This window comes from Falco biarmicus, chromosome 9 (genome assembly GCF_023638135.1).
Source record: "Falco biarmicus isolate bFalBia1 chromosome 9, bFalBia1.pri, whole genome shotgun sequence".
Lineage (NCBI taxonomy): Eukaryota > Metazoa > Chordata > Aves > Falconiformes > Falconidae > Falco > Falco biarmicus.
The window spans coordinates 26,475,316-26,497,784 of NC_079296.1; the positions used below are offsets into that span (position 1 = coordinate 26,475,316).

Genomic DNA, 22,469 nt, shown 5'->3' on the forward strand with positions numbered 1-22,469 from the left:
GGGCAAATGAAACCATCCCACGTGCACTGAACAGGCCTTTTCTCCCATGAAATCTCTCGGCGGTGCTGAGGAAGCAAAGGAGCTTTCCCGAGCATCAGCGGGCATCCAAGGTGCCACAGCAGCCGGGTGCTCGCAGTGCTGTGTTTTCACAGCTCTGCACAAACACTCTCGCTGGCCCAGCCTGCCGAAGCTAGTTATAGGGTGTAGCTGTCTTTGTAATGGCTGTTTGCAGTACGAACAGGGAACGGCCTTGCCAGCCAGCTGCGGGTATCTGAAACATCTCCTTCAGCGCTGCATGGTCCTGCTCGCACCAGGATCATCCTGACCTGACCCAGAGAGGACCAGACACGTGCTATCCCTTTGCTAGCAGATCTAGATTCCATTTTCTGTGTGCTTTGTGGCTGTTAGTCATGCTGCAGATGCCTGGAAGATGATGGCTAGCCAAAAGATAAGCCCTGTTTTCTATCACAAGTACCTACCACACAACCGGGGTCCGAAGTCTGGGTTCTCACCACCTGACTAACAGCTGCATGTGTCCAGACATGTTACAAAATACCAGGCTAGGCTGTTTTATTCAGGTGGACGCGTTCAGGGAACACATGGGCTGCATGCATGATGTCTCCCTCTCGTGGCAAATCTCACCTGAGCTTGCTGAAACCTTGCCTACAGGGCTCACCTACGGATCAACTGAAGGAGCTTGTGTTGAAGCTTTCAGTGTTGAAGCTTTCACACCCGCAGATAGTTGAGAAGCCTGTATTGTGACTTGTTACAGGTATGCGGCCGCAAGTGTATGAGAACAGGCGAGATCTAAAAATGCACACAAGGTCATGGGGCTCCAGAGTAGTTCGGCTGACTGTGAAAGCAACTGGTGCTTAGTAAAACATTAAATAGATACCACACCACAGTTAACACCCCATCTCTTACTATAGGGTTCAATACGAGACCGTGAAGGTTGAAATTCTTAGCTCAGGAAAGGCTCGCTGGGGCCAGAGGTCACACTGATGTTGAAAGACTGGCACAGCTGGCAACTCTTTGATCAAGGAAGACCACCAGAAGCTGAGCTAGGAATTGAGCTGCAGCTCTGTCCAACTTCAGGAAACATACTTTATCCAGGGCAAGACACATGCGATTGGCCAAGGGACAATGAAGCAGGGGTGCTTTTACCGATAATACCCAATTTTCTTGCCTACCTAGAAACAAACCAATCCCACACTTTGCCCCAGTGCTTTGTTTGCATTAAACACTGCCACTTGCTTTTCTAGCAGGTTTGTCAAAGAAAGGAAACCATGGTTTATTAGTTCTGGACTTAGTACAGAGCTGGCTTGTATGGCTCAGCCAGAGAAGGTGGGGGCACATAGCAATAAACCCCTGTGTAACCATACCAACCCTTCTAAGAAGGGGTTCATCCATCCAGGTGCTATGCCTGGAATGGGTGGAGCAGCTGTACCCTAAGCCATCTTATGTCATCTGTTACATCTGCAAATATCCAGCAACTTTAAGAAGCCCTTTGGTCTGAAAATGTTTCAGCTTAATTCCTGTTGACAGCACAGCACAAAGTGAAGTTAAAGTGCGTCAGCATTTCTCACTGAAATTAAACATTACCAGTAAAACCCCCTGATGAATCATGCTTTGTGCCACAAGCGTCCCCCAGCCCATGTCTCTGCTCTCCCCTTGGCTTGGCCTTCTCTGCGCTGCTTTGCTTTGATTGCAAGTGGTTCAGGGCAGAGGCCCTGTCGCTGCATCCTTCTACGTCACACCCAGCCCTGACACTGCCTGAAGAGGCCACCTTCAGAGAAGCGCCTGAGTCCACCACAGTCCACCGCAGCTCTCATTACAGCCTCAGAGGTATCAGTATTGCAACAAACACCTTTGATGGGAAATTCCACTGTTGCTCCTCCAGGAGACTCACAATCCTCCTTGTAAAGGAACAACATCCACTCACGGATGCCTCAGGGACCCTGTTGCTTCACACCACCGTGTTACAATCCCAGAAGAGGAAGTATATGATGACACTGAAAGATTTTGACCTTGTGGGATCCCTCCATGACATTCCCAACTACAAGGCTGATACTGGGGACCTGGGCTTCTCAGAGCCAAGACTGAGAAGAGCCGCTGTCTTTGCAGACAGGTCTGCATGGAGTGAACACGTAAAGTTTGGCTCAGTTGGTGAGAGGGCTGACAAGGGAGCCAAGACAACAGGCAGTACTAATTCTTTCAGAGTGAAAAAGCAGAGGAAGAACAGGCATTTCAGTGAATGCTCCAAGTGGGTGGAAAAAATCCTCCACAAAGCAGCCAAAATGTAGTTTGAGTAGCAAGGGAGGGGCATTAGGTGGCAGGATAGTCAGCCGGCTTAAGAAGGATGAAAGAACTTGACTCATGCAAAAACTAGCCTGGACAAAGTACTAGAGAACATGCTGCAGGAGAGCTGATACGGGGAGGATCGTGACGACCTGATGGGACATTTCTACCCTAGTTTAAGTTTCTTCCAGTGTCTCATTCAGCAGTGGGGAAGAAGAACACAAAGGGATAATGCAGCAAGGTTTTGGGAAGCATTTGGGGAAGACAATAAACTTACTGGAAAAGTGTTAGCTTAGATTTCCTAGACCTGCCCAAGAATTTGTGGGAAGCCACCCAAAAGATTCTGAAAAAGGTCTTCTTGAGGTAGATGCATAAAAACGCTTTGGAGAAGAGCAGGTTGTAGTTGTACGTGACTTCAGCCAGTTTGTGGGTGTTGTCCTTAAGCTCACTGTGCTAGGCGTAACACATCTATTCAAGTTTGGGGAGACCCAAAAATCAATCCCTATCTGTTCAAGAGAGGACTGGACCCATAGCTGCCACTTACAAGCACACATCTCAAGCATCAGAGTAGCTCATTCAAACGTTGCTTTGAACCTCTGCTGCTGCCATTATGCCAATGTGCATAAATGATTTAACATGTGGTATAGCAGAGAGAAGAACCAGATGTGCTCATTTCCAGGGGAATGTCCTAACTCTACCGGAACAGAGTCATTCTCTTGTGCTCTCTGTCTCTGTGACTAATTCAGTGTTTATATGATGTGGAACAACTCCAATTGGATGAGCTGAGGAAGAACCAAAATATAGTTGTGGTGCCCATAAAGCCAAGAAGTAGAAACAGGGGTTCAAATAAAAAGAAAGAAATAAAATATGAGTTTCTCATACCCTACATGAGTGCTTTATCCCTCAAAATTCATTAGAGAAGGCAAAACTTCTAACAACTCCAGCTCCGTTCTACAAAACTAGATTTTTTTTTTCTTTTCTGTTTTTATTGAAGAAAACCTATTTCTGGTTTCATTCAGCACAAAAGATTTTTTTTTCAGCTTTTCGTCTCTTAAAGGCTTTTGTTTCAGCAAGAAAAACTGAAAATATTTAAAGATTGCGCTCAGTTTGATCTTCTTTCCCAGATTTTTCACTTAGGTTGCCAAACCAAAAGAATGGATCATCTCCCATGACCCTGCTCACAGTAGTCCCCCGCCTCTGCTGCAACTGCCAGCATAGATAGTGCATGTTGATAGTTCATGAACGCTGGATGCTTCCCACAGCCTCCATGTACCTATCCTGCCTACAGGCACATTTAACATTTTCTATGAGCAGTGTGACCTTGCTGTCCTAAGCCTCAACTTATTTTTCCATGCTGGATGCCTTGGTTTTGGTGGGTTTTTTTGTTTAAAGGTTTTTAGAGGAAAAACAATCAGGTTATCCCAGAGAGGTTTTTTGAAAAAAATAATTTTTTGACAGTACTAACAAATGAGTACGATCATTTTGTTGCAAAGCACAAGAACTACCCTTATGAGGAACGTGATGGAGATTAGCAAAAAAGTGCTCTGGAGGTCAAGGGAAAGTCTTTCTCCTGATTGTGAAAATGCTTTGCCAAGTCAGAAGCCTCTGAAAGTCACTGTTTGTCCACTGCCTTTCAGAGAAAGGCAGAAAGATGTACTGAAGAGCTGTTCTTCATAGAGCATGTCCCAGCCTAAGGCAGCTCTGCCTTAGGGCAGAGGCAAACACAGGGCAGAGGCAGCTAAGGAGCAGTTTTCCCTCTGATCATTCTTCTGAGTGGCAAGGATTGCTATGGCACCAGGCACATCAGGACTAAAGGCAGGGAAACTCTCCAGCACTCAGCGTTTCTGCTGGAAGTCAGGCCGTGTGGAGGAGGAGGAGAAGGAATCTGCAAACTTAAATGAAGGGGAGGAGAGGAAAGCAGAGACGGGCCAGGATGAGGGGAAGACGGAGACACAGAAGAACAGGATGGAGGGCAGATCAGAGGCCAAAGCTGGAGGCAACACGAAGGGCAGGGAGACTGGAGGAGAACCTCATTTCCACAGCTCCAGCATCCACATGCTTTCTGCTGGACATCGCAAATCTACTGGCACAGGAGGTGAGCAGTGTCCTCCAGCAGCAGCTAGTGCCAGAGGATAATACCCCACCACTGCCGTGAGCTCCTCAGCTCATGCAGAGACACGGACCTTGTGCTGAGAATCGGAGGGTGCCAACTGCAAATGAACCATAGCCTCCATCTGCCTAACAGGATTCGTCCTGAAACCGAGTAAATTACCTGGAAAAAACCCTCTACACTTAAGAGATCAGTGACATCAGGCATATAAAGCTTTGGAAATGGCTGCACAGAGATTGTCTGTGCCATGCTAATTTGGCCCCAGCGTACGTCTGCCTCACGAAACAAATCTGTAATCACAGGATCGCCTGCAGTTTTTCTCCCACAAGACCTCTGCCCCGCTCAGTCCTCAGGACGGTTCTGCTCACTGAATGCAGCATTAGTCATCATTTCTTTTCATTATCATTCAAGTTGTTTCCCTGTTCCCTCCTACTCTCTTCCCCTTTATTTAGTATGCTCCATCCAACTACTGCCAGCATGGATTACACTGGAAGTACCTAATCTTACTGTCCTTACCACTCTCACAGCCTCTGACGTGCTCAGCCTCACACTTCTGTGAGGCAGGGAAGCACTCCTCTCTGTGCAGCAGATGGGGGAGGGAGGCTAAAAGAAGCTAAGAGACTTAACAAAGTCACAGAGAAAATCAGCAAGAGTAGGGAGCTGAACATGGGTTTTCGACTCCCAGGCTGACCTCCCACCCCAGAGAGATCCCTTCTCTCTCCTGACCTGCAAGAACAAATTTTAATCTCTTCCTGAAACTGTTTCTGGTGTTCATCTGTGGAGCTGGAATACTTGGCAAGCACTGAATTAATCTTCACAGGATGACTGGAAGAAGGTTGTCCTGAACAGACATGGGAAAATGAATGAAGACAAAATTGAATCTGAATGTCTACTTCTCGCAGGTGACCATCTTGAGACTTGCAGGTCCCTGTTTTCCAGCCTGTTCAGACCTTGCAGGGCACAGGGGTAACCACTGAGGAATTCCTCCCTGCCTCCTCCTGCCACTGGGAACACAGATCAGACCTCAGGCTTTGAGCTGGGCATCCAGAACATGAAGAACACAAACTCAGTTGCCATGCGAGAACATTTTAGCTCAAGACTCTCAAACAGCATTGAGAAGGAACAGAGTAGTAGAGGCAGGAACGGGATCCAGTTCTCCAGGGCAATATTTAACAGGCTTTGCTATAGGGCTATTGTGATTTTTCTGCAATGACCTGCCTCATTCATTACACACCACCTAATTTTGACAAAGTGGGAATCCTATAGGCAAGAGTCTACTTTACTCCACACTCTTGATTCATCCCCCAAACACATTGCATCTGCGCACTGAATGAGGCAGGCATGCTTTGTAAAAAGTATGTACGATGCTTCAATTAGATGTAGTATAAATACACGTGTGTAACAGGGGCAAGGCTAAAGTGCAGAGATACTTCTTAAATTGTGTGCTAGAATTTGCAGTTAACAAGGACTCTCTAGGTTTGTTTTTACTGCACTGTATTGGCTCATATGTCAGAGTCTGCAACAATATCTGATGCATAACATGTACGTTGCACATGATCAAAGACTTGAGTGTCATCTTCTTCCCTAGAACAATGACTGCCTAAAGCAGCAGGAGCAGAAATTATCTAAAGGTAATGTTAAACAAACCTCCTTCTCCCCTCTGGGGAGAGTAAGCAGCCCAGGTGAGCAAGGTAGGAGGGGAGAACAGTCTGCTTTGTGCTAGACGGGCAGAGAGCTCCACATAAAAGCAGAGGAGCTTTGCAGAAGCATGTCCTGACTCCCATCACTGGAGACTTAATGATGGTAATTCCCAAAGGATGATGCATGCTGACAGGCTTTGACACAAACTACCCCAGGATAATATTAATATGTATTAAAGGCTCAGGCAACTTTATTGGGATGGGCTTGATCAGTTACACATTTCAACAGAGCATCTCAATCATCTGCTGGAACCTCAGTAAGGGAGGGAGGGAGGGAGAACACACACATAACCTCACCTTGCTTTGGGTAGGTTTTAGAGACAAATAAGGTTGATCTGTGATGAACTGCACGCTTGGCACAGCTCAGATGTTGGACCAAGAACCTTGGACACTTCACCACGAATATGAATGTAATTGTGGGGCAGTTAATGTCAGAGTCTGTCTGCATGATCAGCAACCTCAACCCTCCAACATGTGGCCAGACACATCCTGCGCAGCCCTTCTTTGTGCATCTGGAACATCTGCTCCTTGGAAAGGAGAGGAGAGGTGCCTAGCAGGCAGTGTGGGGGCTCTGCTGTCACAGCACTGGGGGAAGGGGAGTGGAAGAAAGAACTGTGGAAGCCTTTGATCACGTGTAATGTTAATGCAAGTGTTACACATCAGAGACTTTGCCACGGTAACTAGCATATAAACAGGAGTCTAGTGTTAACAAGGAGGACTTCTTGAATATGTTTGTACATTTCTGAGTCAAAGCAATTTCCCTATTCAACAATACATGACACTGTGGAAGAAGTTCAGAAACAAACCAGCCTGACATGCTTAGACCTTTAATAGAATTTAGCTTCTTAGAACTAATTAAATGTTACTTAAATAAAAAAAATATATCCAAGTACTTGGGAAAGGTGCCAATTTGACAGCTCTGGAGAATGAAATAATCTAATCATCCCCAGAGCATGGGCAGCAGCAGGACAGGCTTCCCCTACTAACATGCCTTGAACGTGACCTGGAAAGACTGTTGATAGAAATGGGGCGTACAATCTCTGTGGTCTAATGACTCCTTGCCTTTTCTGCTGAGACTGCTAAAACGGCTCCCGCCGAGTACCAGCTGCGGTGGTGATACAGACACCTGCCTGGTAGGAACGGCACTGGGACCTGCCAAACTCCTGTCAGCTGCTAACCCTTCACTGGAGCCCACTGACTCTCAACTCACTGTTCAGCCTGGGCAGCGGGGGCTGACAGACTGTGCAGCAGCTCTCTGGCCTGTCCCACCCTGGACATGCTCCACTCCAGCCCACGAGATGTAAACAGGAGGTACTGTGTTTAGTCTGCAGGTTTGGGCTTTCACTGCACCAAAGCTCAGGCTCAAGAGAAGTCAGTCTCTGGCTGCTGCAGAGTTGAGGCCAGGATTTTTCAGGCTCTTATTTCTCCTGTAAGATAGGGAAAAAGTCCACAGGAGGAGATGCCTGCCATCTCTCTTCCTCTCCATGGTCCCTCCATTTACTTGTCTTTGCAACAAGCCCCTGCATTGCAGTGATCTGTTTTCAGCCACCAACTCTCCCTGGAGCTCATCGCTGTGCCTGGGGTCCCAAGCGAGGGAGGAGGCAAATCCTCTCTGGGCCTTGCTGTGAAAGCTTTGCAGGGCTTGCCAACTCAGCCAGCCCAGGCCGCAAGGGACTAAACCAAACACAGCTCGCCTCCTTGGAAATTTTATGCACCACAACTGCTTTAGTTCTGGAAAGCAAAGCCACATGAACCTCCCTCCTCTGCTCCCAACACCACAAGGGACTGCTGAGCACGGATCAAGCCTCCCATTGCATACTAAGCCAAGAGCCTCAGACACGCCCACGTGTATCTCACACAACCGGGTGCTCCTCCTGTTGTCCCAAGCTGCTTTTAGCCTCCCTTCCTCCCCCACCCAGTCTGTCCTTCATTCTTGTCACAGGACAGGGCAGGAGCCAGCAGCAGAGCCAGTCCTATATGCTGACCTGTGTAGGAGATAAGCAAGGGAACTTGCTTCTCCTTACCACTCAGAGGCCAGCAATTCTTCACCTTTCCCTCTCACCTACTCCAAAAACCTTCTATCGTATTCAGCAACAAAGTAACAGGCATAGAAGCATCCAGATTCTTAAGGGTTAACTTGTCTGAATGGCGACCTAATTATTGCCATTCTTCACTGTTTAGAGGCTACCTGACTACTCTACACATCAATACATTTGGAGATGCGATGTAAATGCAAACAAACCTATTATGTTTGGAGTTAATACAGTCACAAGATCCTGTGTATCATGTGTTGGCAAGCATAGGAACCAACAGCAAATGACCCACCCTTAAACCTGACCCTTTGCTGTTAATCATTACAGGAGTGTTGCGCTTTCCAGTCAGTACAATCAAAGCATGCAAGCTCTTTGAAAATCCCTCCATGAGATGATTCTAGCCAAGATCAGCTCCTTTACAAGTCATACAGATTTCAAGGTATGATGTCCTCCAGACGTATGAACAGGGGCAGTGGAATGCCTTGAAAAAAGTCACTGGAAGGTTAACTGCAACACTGCAACGCTAAAATGAACCCCTGCCTTCGAAACAGAGGGGAAGGCAGGAGTGCCCCTGTAATAGTGAAGGCAGAGACGTAGTGCATGCATATAGTGCATCACTGCTCCACAGGGCTGACTCTCAACACCAGGCAGATGGGGAGTTTCCAAGGAAAATCTGTGATACAGAAAAAATCTGGGTGCAGAAAATGTGTGGGTGCTTCAGACATCAGCTTTTGTCAAAGAATCAATAGGAAAGAGCTAACACTGAGAGAAGCAGTGCTCTCTGCGCTGCTCTCCTGTTAGGGATGATGTAAAACTGAGATCTTGGCTCTGTAGGATCACAGCCCCACAGCTTTTAAGTTTTTCCGCCCTGGCTCCATTCTTGTTTAGGTCATTCCACTCTGCCTCCCCAAATTCCCTTCTGGAAGAAATCAAGAGTAAATACAGCCTGTAAAGTGTTTGCTGACTCCAGGAAATGGACACTACTGTATTCACAGATGATTTTTTGAACTTTCCAGCCACTGTTTATCAATTTGAGTTCCATTAATATAAATAGTAACAGTTCACCATTACTTTTTGAGTCCGTAATTACTGAAAATATTACGCAAGAGCTATGAGAGATGTTGCAGCAGAAAACACAGGTTTGTTACACTTTTAAACCACATAAGCCCTTAGCAGGATTATTTTTAGGACACAGTAAAGGAAGAAGAGGGAGAAAAAGGAAGAAGGCTCTCTCACTTGTAACCAAGGTCCATGTGCTGCATAAGGGTGCTCTTCTGTAGCAAAGGCTCCTTCTACTCCCGTTGATACAAACGTGATTGCTGTATCCCCTGTAATACTTTTATATGTAAAGTGCCGTCCATGTAACAGCCTTCCCCTGGGGAATAAAACATGCATGAATTGAGAGGGTGTGAGCAGCGTTCAACAGAATGATGAAGATATATCGCTACAGCTTCTGCCATCAGCATGGGAAACCATTTTGAAGGCAGGAACGATTCATTTTTCAGGAATATACAATTTGCTCCACAAAACAGGTCACAAGCCTCCTTCTGAGGCAGGGAGTACCTCCTTATCTCCCCCCTTAATCTCAGGGCCTTGTTATAGAACTAGAACGTATCTAAAGCCCACTGCATGTCTATCCCCATGATGAGATGCCGATGTATGTATGGGCAGGGGACTGCCAGGCTTTCAGTAAGATGAAAACTGCAGAAGAGAATCCAGACTCCACATCACAGAACCCTTTAGGTTGGAAAGGACCTGTAACATCACTGAGTCCAACAGTTAACCTAACACTGCCAAGCCCACTACTAAACTACATCCCTCTCCCACTTTGAGGCGATCACATGTTGGCAGATCTTTATTCTGACCATGGAGTGCTGGATTCCAGTGGCTCCTCCACAGCTGTGACTCTGCTCCTCATCCTTCATGGTCACGAGTGACCATATGGCTTCAGAAGCAGCAGCACAGTATTAAAAAACGTGAAAATTTTCAAAAGCCTACAAGAGAATGTGAAGATGCATTTCTAAGCAGGCTCATTGGTGGGGCCAAACTTACCTACCGTGACAATACCTAGTAATCCACTGCCCTGGAGCTTGACAAATGTAACCTGTGTTACTTAAACAAATGCTAAAAATATGGGTACATGAGCATCTATGGTATCATTTCCCTTTTTCTTCACTCAGTGATTTACATAGGGAAAATCATGGCTCTGGTATTTAGGCTCTGAGCATGTGTGACATGCATGCATGGCCTCCAACATACAAGGAGGAAAACTTCAGGTAAGATACACAGCGCTTAACAGAGTCACAGTTGCTTGACGAGTTACTGCTGGTCAGCTGAGCTGTGGTAACTGATCAGGACAGACTGTTCACATGTTTGTGATATAAAATAAAATGTGTTCATGTTAATTATTCCATTGGTTTCTCAACAGGCACAGGCAAGTATGCACCCGTTGCTGCTAACTCTGATACTACAGACGTAACTCATTAAGCTAAAGTAACTCAATCACCTACAATCATTTGTCTCTACCCCGTAGTTCATTTTTATGTTAAGGACTACAACATTTGCCACAGGTATTTTTAGAAACAGTGCTGACTGAAATTGTAGAAACCTAGAAACGTAACTTACAGTGGTATGCACAGCCTGAACCTTCAAAAGACAATGTGTTGAGAATACAAGCAATGTTTTGCCCCTTCAGTCATACAGGGGATGTAATTTGTCTAAAAAATGTACTTGCATGCATAAAGTGACTGCAAACAGACTTTGCACAACTACTTGTGTCTGAGTCCATAAGCCAGAATTAACAACTTAAGAGATTTCTATGACAAAGTACATTAAGACATCCCTTTGTTATCACAGAGTTGCCAGTATTAGGCTAATAAAAAAAATCCCTATACTAACCCTGTCCTGTTTCAGCACTCAAAATACACTGGAGGACATAAAAAGAATGGGAAACAATCTTACCATGATGAACACACATGCAAAGAATCATCTGTTTCTAATGTGTTTTGGCAAAATATCTCAGCTCTGGCCTTTAAAGACCCATTGCATGCATGTCTGTACGGTGAAACAATGCCACAAGGCAAAAGTGGCACGTTAAATGCAAGCTGAGGGGAGGACAGCTTCACTTACCTTAGACAGAGGGGAATGAGTGCTCCGGACTCCTGGTTAAATTTCAGGTGTACACTCTCCAGCTGCCTCGTGCGGATTAGCTCATGAGGAATGATAGCTGCTGAGCTCTCGCTTTCTAAACTGTCCTTACGGCTTCTAAGAAAAGAGGCAAAATACATGTATTCAGGATCCCAGTGCTGTGTGCGATTTCTGCTGCATTTCAGAGTGATTGTGCAAATATTGAAGGACATGGGAGCAAACTGTTATGAAGACTCATCTGAGTTTTCATCACCCCTACAGACACAGTCTCCCTCAGACTACCAGTCCCAGCATGCAGCTCTTCACCTTGATTTATCGACCTAGGATCTGAATTTGTGCACACACATGGTGCATCCTTTCCCTGCATACAAGAAATACAAATTCTGTAAAGAACTGGAGCAAAACAACACTCTCAAAAACCCCAAAGCACTATAAAATGGCTTGGAAGAATTACCAAGTGAGCCCCCCCTCCCGCTTTTGCTTTACCTTAGGATTCTTTAGGCAGTGGTCTGCAGGGAAGAGTTGTCCAGTCCCCTGTGCCCTTGCCTGAATATCTTTGAGGTCTGAAGCATCTCTACAATTGCCTTCACATGATTTCTTTGCATGGTTCAACTTAAAGGTTTTGAGAACCCTCTGCTTCCACCAGCATCAAGCGCAACAGCCAAAAGATAGACTCTACATGTGATGAGTAGGGCATCCCCAAACTGTTTTCCTTTTTAAGTGGGGCTGCTTTAGGACAGTGCAGTTTTGCTTTCTTATTAATTCAATTCTGCAAGACCAGCAGAAAGCTACAACTAAAGGTTATGTTGTTACAGGATTAGGAACTTCACCAGACAGAATCCTCTAGACAATCAAATGGTATATCTCAAAATACTTGACCATAAACACTTTATATGTTCAAAGAGCATCAGCATGATCCCTTAACTGATAGTCCAGAACAAAGAATAAAGCAGGGTGGTGGTGGTGGGTGGTTTATGATTTTTGCAGATGACATGAACTGATGTGATGCGTCTGATACATGATTTATATTTTTGTCACCTGGTGTTCCATGTGAACTTAACAGAGGTAAGACTTTGATAAGAGTTTCTATAGTGCAGAATCACCAGAGGAGAGGAACAGGGAAAGCAGGAGGGAACTGAAAGATGCCACATTGCAATGTTCCATTGTGCCAGACAGACCAAAAGCCAAACAAGGTTATTGGCCTGTGGCTCCATTTGGGAACACTGTTAAAACAAGCCTGGATCCTTCCTCCACCCAAGTGGAACCACCTCTAATGTACATCTGGAAATGATTGTAAAGAAACAGCTTGACCCTCGTGAGCTGACTTAGATCACACATCTATGTGATCTTACATTTGGGTGCTCTCCCAAAATTACTCCCATCCACCATACACAGAGTAATACAGTTCAGTGTGGCATTGCTTCTGCCAGGTCACCGAGTCCCAGGTGAACCTTTCAGCCAGGCTGCTGAGCTGCCCACTCTAAAATGAGGATACAAGATAAACTCTGGTGTCTCACAGTGCCTTTCTCCAAATACTCTGCACGGCCATGTCAGAGACATGCAGGAAAAAAAATCTGAGCAGCTCAGCTCTCTGCAAGGCAAAAACTGTTAAAATGCATCCCATGTTCTGCCTTAGCAGTGCACAAAAGCAATAATGGACCCAGCAAGGACACAGCAGGTCAGGATACAGCTTGTGCTCGGGGTGGGCTGATGGCCTGACAGTCAGCAGAGTGTCAGTCTAGCAGGTTAACCCTGAAACAAAGACACAACATGCTTTGTAGTCTATAGGTGGCATTTAAAGGTATGCTTAATCTACTTCAGCAAACATTTTACAGCACTTTATAGGTGGGGTCTTCAAAGAGTGGAGTGGGCCAGCATTTTGCAGGCTGATTACCTGAGAAGTGCAGTTACAGTTGATTAATGATCAGTTGACCTTAAGCTAAGCTTTGCCTCAACTTCCTTATCAGATCTTATATACACAGTGAGCTGTGGGAAAGTCAGCCTGTGGTCTACAGCTTCCAATCATTCATTTATCAATCCCTACCAAAAGGGTCAGCCATTAGCAACGCATGATTTTCAAACAGGCCATAAGCTTGCACTCTTAAATGCAGTTCCAGAGTTTATGCACCCTGAGGCAGATCAGGAGTTTTACAGCAACATTACTGCTACAGACAAGAGACTACCCTTCTCACCTGGACTGCCTAAAGTGTGCTGGGCATGTCCCATAACACAGCCTCCCAGGCAACTGCTGCTGTAGGATCATGCTTTGGAAGGACAGACAGCCACAGGACAGTTCCCTACACCCCTGGGCTCCAAATCCCCTCCCCCCGCCCCGAGCTGAAGGTGGGTTTTTAGATTTCCACCACGCTAGCCAGTAGAGCTGCTAGCACAATGGAGTTGAAGTCCAGAGGGGAAACAGCCTCCGGTTGTTAATGCAATAATAGGAATGACGACAATATTCTGGAGACAAGGGGCAAAGCTTTCTAAGTCTTATTAAAAACAGCAAATGCTGTTTGTCATTACACGCTCAAGAGAAGATGTTGACTAATGTGTAACTATCAAACGGAACTGTCATGACTTTAAGGCTGTCAATAATTATGTCTTCACGTTAATAAGTAACCAGCCCTTCTGTCAAAAAGGTGAAGGAGTGAAGCAAAATGGTAGTTAATACTTTGAATGACATGGAAGTATTAATCCTTTCCACAAAACTTTTCCAAAATAGTCACAGTCTCAGTGTTTCTTGTTTTACTTTTGCGGAGCTCACACAATTTCAGCTATTTAAACTTAAGGGCAACACTCCAACAGCAGAAACCAAATAAACTTCAATCTAAGCTATACTTTTCTGAACAAGAGTTGTGTGTTGTGGACTGCATGTAACACATCAAGAGGCCACAGTGCCATCACTTTCAGACTCTAGAACACAGAATCATAGCAGGTCTCAAGTTGGAAGCATGACACACGGACTCGGCAAGACCCATTAAAATTCTCTCTTTGGGAATGGAAATCCAGGAGCTGACCCTTCTCAAGAGTGATGGCCCCGATGAAGGGTCAGCAGGACTTCTAGGTTGTTATTAATAAAAAGTTCATGTCATAACACACATTGTGATCCACAGCTTGTAGTTTTCAGCCTCAGAAGAAAATGTAGAAAATGCTTGCTTTCTAACACTTACCATCCCTGGTTTTACAACTGTCAGTTACCCATAAGCCTTTGCTTCTTCCACCCCATCACCAAATAAATCAGCAGCATAAGCCAGTGGAGTTTTACTTGTTATGACTAAGATCTAGCTATCATGTAAAATGTTGCAAACTTTGTCTATTCCATATTTAATACTTCATCCAACCCACACAAAAAATTTCATATTTCTCAGTGTCCAGAAAAAACAAGTCTGCAAAATCCAGGGCTGCTGCATTAGGAAAGGCAGTAGATTTAAATGGAAGCAGCATGCCGGAAATGCCCCAGTTTAAGGACTGCACATCTCGTGTTTTGTGAAACTGGAGGGGAGTTGGAGGAGATTAAAGCGCATTTCCCTCTGATTGGGAGCTTGTGGGAGGTGTAAACGTGGGCAGTTGTCAGATTAATTCTTTAGATGATTACATTCTTTTTGTTTCTTTAAAGCTGTTTGTAGTTGGGTTTGATGTCTCCTGTTCTGGGCAAGTGTATTGCTGCAGTTACCAAGGTGACTTTAGCTGACTTTCAACTATTTTTTCCAGCTTCGGTTTCTACCAGTAGTCTGCTTCTGGGTGGAGAAGAGAAGGAGGAAATTCTGTTTGTTGGGGTTTTTTTTTGGTTTTTTTTTTTAAATATTGTTAAATCTTATTAATGCTGATTAACAGTCCATGGACTTAACCAAAGCTGTATTTGAATTTTTTTTTTTTTTTTTTTAATTTTGGAGAGAGAGGGATGGTCAAACTATTGCAAAGGTATCCAATGTGGCCTGCAGCTTCCCCAGACTTCTGTCAATAGGGAGAAAGGGCCCAAGGAGACTACACATCCCAGCGTGCTATGCTCCTTCTCAAGGTGAGCAGCTGCACGCTGGAACCTGTAGCCTCCTGGGGGCCCCCTCTGTATTAAAGATGAGGGTAGCTGCAACCTGCTTAATTTTATGCCAATTAGCAGCAGCCCATGGGGAACCTGGAAAATGGCCAATGCAATCAATGGGTTGCACAAAGTTTGGACGTAGCCTCCTTATAAGTCATGTTCATAGCAATCTCTTCTCAAGCAAGCGCTGGCAGTTATTTTACAGGATTCAAGAATATCCAGGTTGATCAGATTAAAAAAGGTTTATTTATTCTTGCATTTGCGTTGTGCTTTATGATCAGAGTGCTTGAGATCGCATGGATCTGTCACGGAAGGAGGTCTCTGTTCCCTTCCAAGCTTTGTTGCTGACATGGAGCATAATTTTGCTGTATTTCCAAGTTACTCTCCCAGGTACCAAAATCACAAAGGAGACACTGTTGGAAGCTGGCCAAGGCAGGGGCTCTTTGTAGGACTGGGTGCCCACTGCATCATTAACCTGAGTTACAGTCACTGCTCCTTGCTTCCTCAGTACCAAACCCAGCACCGTGAGTTTGCAAATGCAAACAATTAGTAAAAGCTGACAGAGCCGGGAGAGAAAGGTCAGAGCACTTTTTTCCCCTCCTCCTTTCTTCCCTTCCCAACTGTGGCTATTCCAAACCTCCCCAACTCCCTAATGAAGATATGGTCAAAGATCACTTAAATGCCGGCAATCTTCCAGCGTCTTTCCCACAGTTTCCCCTGAAGGGCAAACCAGCAGTTGTGGGAAAGAGCCCTAAGCGTCTTGGCACACAGAGTTATGGCACACGTCACAGACAGACAGAGGCAAGTGCAGAAATGAGGAGGACACAGTTACACAGTTCCTGCTGTGGTCACACTGCGACAAGGCTAGCCTGAGTGCTCATCAACCTGGTTAAACTGGATGGTGAAGATGTTCTGTGCCCATTTCCCAGCACAGAAGGGCTCCAAGGACAATGCCAGAAGCAAAAATCTTCTTGCCACTCACATACCTCTTGGAAAGCTGCATAATAACTACTGTCAGTGCTTGCAGGGGCCAGACTGTTCCAGACCTGCTGCTGAACTGGGATTGAGAGACTTAGGCTGTGCTACTGGCACCCTGCAGACACATGAGCAAAGTCAAACAACTCGCTTATATTTCAGGTTCCCCGTCTGTAAAACTGAGACATTTTTCCATGTAGGGGTGTTGCAAGGATTAAGTCAATGTTTGCAAAGCACTTTTGGATTCTTAGATGGGGAAAGCTATGCAGAAGTGCAAATTATTAGCATGGTGACCGCTCTGCACTTCTACTGACACTGGTTTTCCAGACATTTACTGTTCTAGTTCACAGGCTCGTCACCCAGCACTCAGCCTCATGCTGAGAGGCGCTCCCTGAAGTATACTGCCTCCCCCCAACCAGCATTCCTTACTCAAGCAAGACACCACTGAATGGCGTCTCGATGAGAGAGCATGCCTAAATAAGCAGGACTGGATTGGAAACTTACTGCTTAGTGGTTGCAGAAACAGAAAGTCGAGCCAGAACTAGACAGTTTCAGAGAATGCTGAAATGCTCCCCTTTATGTAAAAGTTTGCCTCCAAGAATTGAAGACAGGAAACCAGCTACAGACAACAGCTCCCCTCCGCCCAAGTAAAGCAGCAATCAAAACCCAGCGGAACTGGGAGAAGCAAAGTGCGGACTCGCCTCAAAGCAAATCCTACATCTTGCTATTACCGTCAGAACTTCCTCAGAAATGCTGCTCAGATGGAGCTTGTTAATGTGCATTAACCCAAAGCTACTCACTGAAAGCAGAAATCAGCTTGCCCTATTTACCAAGTCAGAGGAACTACATGGGCAGTGGACTCCAGTCCTGGAAGTGGTGCCACTGTTAGTCATGCGCTCCAAACGAGGCACACCGTGTGACAGCCCGGGGTTATCCTAGGAGGACTTGGTGACACAACTCCTCCCTCTTCCCACAAGGGAAGGGCAACAACCTGAGATGTTCAGGGTGCAGTGCAGCACAAGGTCACAGTCAGGCCAGTCCTGCCAGCCCCACCTGCCGGAGGGTTGTTCCCTGCTCCATTTGCCAGGAACCTGCCTTCATTTCCCCGCACAGCTGGAAACTGTTCAGGGCTGGATGGAATTAGCACATGGGCACAGAGCTACCATATGTTCAGGTTTCCCTAGACTCAACCTGTCTGCCTGGAAATTGAATGCAGATAGGATTTGAAGTCTCTGGGGCATCTGTTGTGGGTCCCTGGGCAAACGACCATGCACGATGGCACCAGCACATGCACAGTTACTGGGGAGATCCTAGTCAGAAATACGGGAATCAGGCATGTTGAACCACACCACTTTACCCTTCTTGAAAAGGGAGAGAGCAATAAACAGCACAGACATGCTGGAAAAGCCATGTCAAAGTAACACAGCCTTGGGAGACCTTTTCTACCACTCAAGCCTCAACTTAAGACACTGGGGATGTGTGTGGGCATTACTTGAATCCTGGCACAATGAAATGTAGCAATTACCAATAATTTTAGTCTCAACGGGTGCAGTAATGCAGTGTGCTAGCTCTGGGTTTCTACTCCGTATCTCAGCTCACAGGAGCAGTAGAATGGTCTGAATCAGCCAAGGGGCAGAAAAACATAACTTTCAGCAATGCTGCGTGATCAAAGGGACCCTTGAGGGGTGCAAAAGGTCAAGAACTCCCCTATCCCAACCCTGGCGCTTGCTGCAACTGTGGCAAATTAACCCCTCTGTCCTCATCTGTAAAGTGGAGATACTACTCATCCACCTCACAGGAGAGCACTGAGCTAATTCCCAAGGACAGCCAAAGACTTGGCCCCAGAACTTATTAGATTAAGAAATTAAATAGCGAATGTAGCAAGATCCACAAGCGTCACTGAACTTTGACATCTGGAGCTTCCAGCCCACTGGGGTCTTAGCAGCAGTGTTTAGTCTGACATCTAAATGTTGCCTGTGGGTAACAGCTCATCACATACAACAAGAGTGAATCTGCACAGTTCAGGAGACTGGGAGCCTTGCCCTTCGGTCTGTCTGAGCAGCCCCTACTAAGCTGATGGGTTCTAAGAAATAAATAACGTGCCACTGTAAAGTACATTTGTATTCATACACGCCTCATTTTTCCAAGCAGTAATTGAGAGTATTATATTACCTATGGTCAAAATGATTAGTCATGTTTCCAAAGATTAATTTACATGTTCTTTTGTTTAATGCATATGAACTGATTTAATGGCTGCTTATGAACTGAGCTAACAGTCATTTTGAGAAACAGATGTCCACTGCAGTTTTAAGCATTAAGAGTGCTTTTATTCATATTCTTAGGAGAAAAAGGGCTACACAGTCTACAGTAATAACACTAATGAGTCAAAGTACTACAGCTGCCCACAGGGTTTTGACAGAAACCAGCTTTTTCTCAAAGGAATTTTTTTTTAGGACTCTGGGACAGTGAACAACTGGTAATATGCATGCTTAACATGTAAGTATGTGCTTTGCTGGAGCCACAACACTGAATCAAGCCCTATCTGCAACCAAACAATGTGAGGCTTTTGTGTAAGTGCTGAAAACTGTAACTACACAAAGACAGGGAAATCTGTATGGAATCTAGATTCTCCACATTTCATACAAATAAATATTCAAAAGTTTGAGTGTTTCTGATACTATCTTGTGATTCTGAATGCAGAACAGGTTGTCTGCTTTAAACCCTGATAGATTATTGTGTGTGGGTGGTAGGGTTAGGACAAAAGAAAGGGAAGAAAGCTACTAGGAAAGCAGTCAGTGGCTGCAAATCAATGGTAAATAAACAGCACATTCCTCTCCTGCACAAAGCCATTAGAGCCTGTGTCAGACTTCAACATCCTAATGTCAGCTGGGTGCAAATTTGACAGCCTGGGGTTCTGCAGTGCTCCCTATGGAAAGTAGTTTTGGAACAATCTGCCATGCCCCAACAGAGTGTTTCTGTCAAGTTCCTAAGAATGCACCAGTTATTCACAGGACCCTTGCAACAAACCACAGGTTTGATGTTTTATGGTCTGGTGTGTACAGTGCAGGATATGATTACACACAAGCCTGCTTCCCATCAGCCAGCACCTCGTAATCATTAATGTATTTATCCTTGTAGTGCCTCAAGAAGATGACATTGTTATTAGTCCCATTTTACAGATTCAGAACTGAAGCTCAATAACTAAATGACCTGCCTTCAATTACACAAGATTTACAGTGAAGGACAGAACTGAGTCCCAACCCTACCAGGCCCAAGCAAGGGTTGCACCAGAAGAACTGTATCCATATGCAGAGCTGTCCATCTCAGCTGCTTGTAATCTGATGAAGTGACTGTATCTGTACTAGGTTTTGTGCCTTTTATGTCTCAGCCTTTGCCACTGCAATTACAGTAGGGAATATGGATGTAGATATATTACTACACGCAAAAGTTGAACGCCTAAGTTACATCCCTCCACAGCAGCTGCAGACAAGAGTCTCCAGATCATGCTCGCGTACTTAATAGCACATTGAGCAACTTTGCTGAAATGCCTAAGACATGCTGAGACAGGGTATTAAGAAAGGCTGAGACCTAGGAAGATCTTCCTCTTCTGCTTCGTCTATACCACACTGGGCTGGAAAATATGTTGACTGATAAGTTTTAACCTCAGTAAGGGTAATCATCAGGTTTGATTTAAGTACCAGTTAGTTAGAGGCTGCGAGTAAACACTGCTTTCCAGCACGAACCACCCCTCTCAGTATGATCAATGCATTGAACAAGTCCCGCTGTATCTGCTACATGAACTGGAGAACAGATGCCACTGCACAAGTAGAAAAAGACCTTTTCCAAACTCCTCTCAAAGTAGTCAGTAAGATGGATGAAGAAAGTATTACGACACACTGCTGTTTTAAGTTGAGGGGATCTCCTCTGTCCCTCTGATACTAATTATCACCAAAGTAATGCTGGCAAGGATACACAGCTTGCTCTCCTTAACTGAACTGCTATTATGGAGACACAGGCTAGCTATCAGTTGCCACAGTGGTAACCATGGACCTCAGAGAAACGTGTTGATCTTCCAGGAGGCAAATACTGGGAATTTCTACTGCTCAGGCTTCATGAAGCGTGGGCGGGTGGGCAGCTGCTACAGGTAAGAGATTTGCAACAAAGAGCACTGTTATGGATATGATGCTCTGAATTTGACCTGCCTTCCTCTCTGTCTCAGAACAGTTAAAAACCCAGGTAAATATTTGTGTGCTTCATCTTAGACCTCTGCTAACCTTTCACCGCTCTGTCTTGAGTGTATCTCTGTTTATCTTACCCTGAATAACATAAAGCTTTCTTATCTAAGCAACAACTGCCTCCCAGCATTAAGGCTTACCCATCAGCTGCCTCCCTGAACTGATGCACACCCCAAATGTTTCTGGTCATCCCTAAACACTGTGAACTCAGAGCTTTTACTGGGCATGCAGATTCATGCAGGAGCCCAATATCTGTGAAAAATCCCGCTCAATCCTTTTGAGCCTTCCACGGCTGGATATGATTTGTGCAGATCAGATGGTATAGTTTTTTTTTTTTAGTGGGGCTAATGGGACCAACCTTCAGACAGGGAAGTACTACTCAAAATCTGAGTCAGGTCAGAATCTGTCTGTTTATAATTACTATATAGCAAAAGCAAGATTATTCCTAAAGCAATAATAAAGCCACTTAAGATATGCACCAATACTTCATCTTACTTATAAGTATACAGCATCAGCAATTGAGATAATACTTTCCCCTAAGGATTAGGCAACTCAGAAATGTTCATATATAAGGTTCATCAGAAGTCACACACTAAACGGAACAAGAAAGGACATGAGGGTGCTAACCAAATATGAGGAATATTTTTCTCATGAAATGCTTGAAACAAGAAAGAAACAGGAATTAAAACAGAGCAGGATGCTGTCCCTGTCTGGCGCTACAGGAAAGAACTGATGTCATTATTGTCTTTACTCTGGGAACAAGAAAGCAAAAACGTTCATTGGAGACAAGGAAACCAAAGAAAACACGAAGAGGAAAGTGTGCAGCAAAGATGCATATTATCATTTAGATGAAAACATTAAAATGATGGGAAGACATATAACTAGCAACTGAAATAAGCCTAAGAAGGGATGGGGAGAAACCCGAAAAGATAGAAGTGCAGATAATACAGATGGCTTGAAACTACAGGTAATTTCCTACAGATTCACTGAAAAAGTAACTTTAAAAAATAATTAAAAAAAAAAATCAACATTTTAACCAAAAGGTTTGTAATTATGAGCTTGAAAACAAAATGCTCAGGGAAAAAATATTGGCAAACGCCTCTATGCCACCTAGCTCTTTGGGTACCATAGCACTGTTCACCGCAGTACATTTTACTGGGCTCAGACCAGTCTGATTTAAAGAACTGTACACCATGAACAGTGGGTTCTACAGAACACAGTCAGAGCCACTCTGTGTTAGCAAGGTTAGTCCAAAACCCTTCTAAAAATCTGCCCTCCTGAGTATTAGCCCATCAACCCAACCTGAACAACTCTTCTCCCTCTCTCCTTGTGCCTTGCAAGTATTTGCTGCTAGCCTTCCTTTCCCCATGCCAAGTTTTTTCCCACCAAGCTTTAACTTTGCTTTCCATGCTGAGCTCTGCAGCCTCCCTCTGTCCACCGTCTGAGTGTGCAGGGTGAAACTTACGGTGCTCGGTCATGGTTCAACCCGTTCTGTCTTTGTGCATTTATTGGAGGTAGAACAGGTTTGCTGTTAATCTCAAGCCCTCTCCGCAAAGTCTCCCTGATTTGCTCTGTATCTGCAAAGAGAATTTTTTTAAACATGATTTAGAGTCCCCAGAAACATCACAGACACAAGAAGATGTCAAACTTTTTTTTTTTCTTTCTGTTTTTGTGGTGCGTTTCATGTAAACCCTTCAGAAATCAATGAAGAGATGCTAAAGGTGACTTCTTAACAGCTCTTCCTGCATCTTTATAGAGTTATTTCACTTTATAAAGTTAGCTTGAATTCTCTTGGTTTGGGTTGTGATGTTATGTCAGACAAGGAGAGCTGGAACATTTGGTACCAAGCCCTCCCAATGAGGAAATTCTGAGTAGTTTTGTGTCCTTTCATAAATGAGGTGTTTGCTCTTTCTGCAGCTCTCACAGAACCTC

At 44.9% G+C, this 22,469-nt stretch overlaps 1 protein-coding gene across 3 annotated transcripts in view; it reads right to left on the bottom strand.

The window, feature by feature from the left end:
* Positions 1-22,469, bottom strand: part of SUFU (SUFU negative regulator of hedgehog signaling) — a 95,580-nt gene that overhangs the window by 7,395 nt on the left and 65,716 nt on the right. For all 3 annotated transcript variants that reach the window (XM_056351449.1, XM_056351450.1, XM_056351451.1), the window contains exons 8-10: positions 22,003-22,114; positions 11,271-11,405; positions 9,378-9,516 (exon numbers count right to left, since the gene is read on the bottom strand). In XM_056351449.1, the coding sequence (XP_056207424.1) occupies positions 9,378-9,516; positions 11,271-11,405; positions 22,003-22,114 (386 nt within the window). The remainder of the gene's footprint in view (positions 1-9,377; positions 9,517-11,270; positions 11,406-22,002; positions 22,115-22,469) is intronic.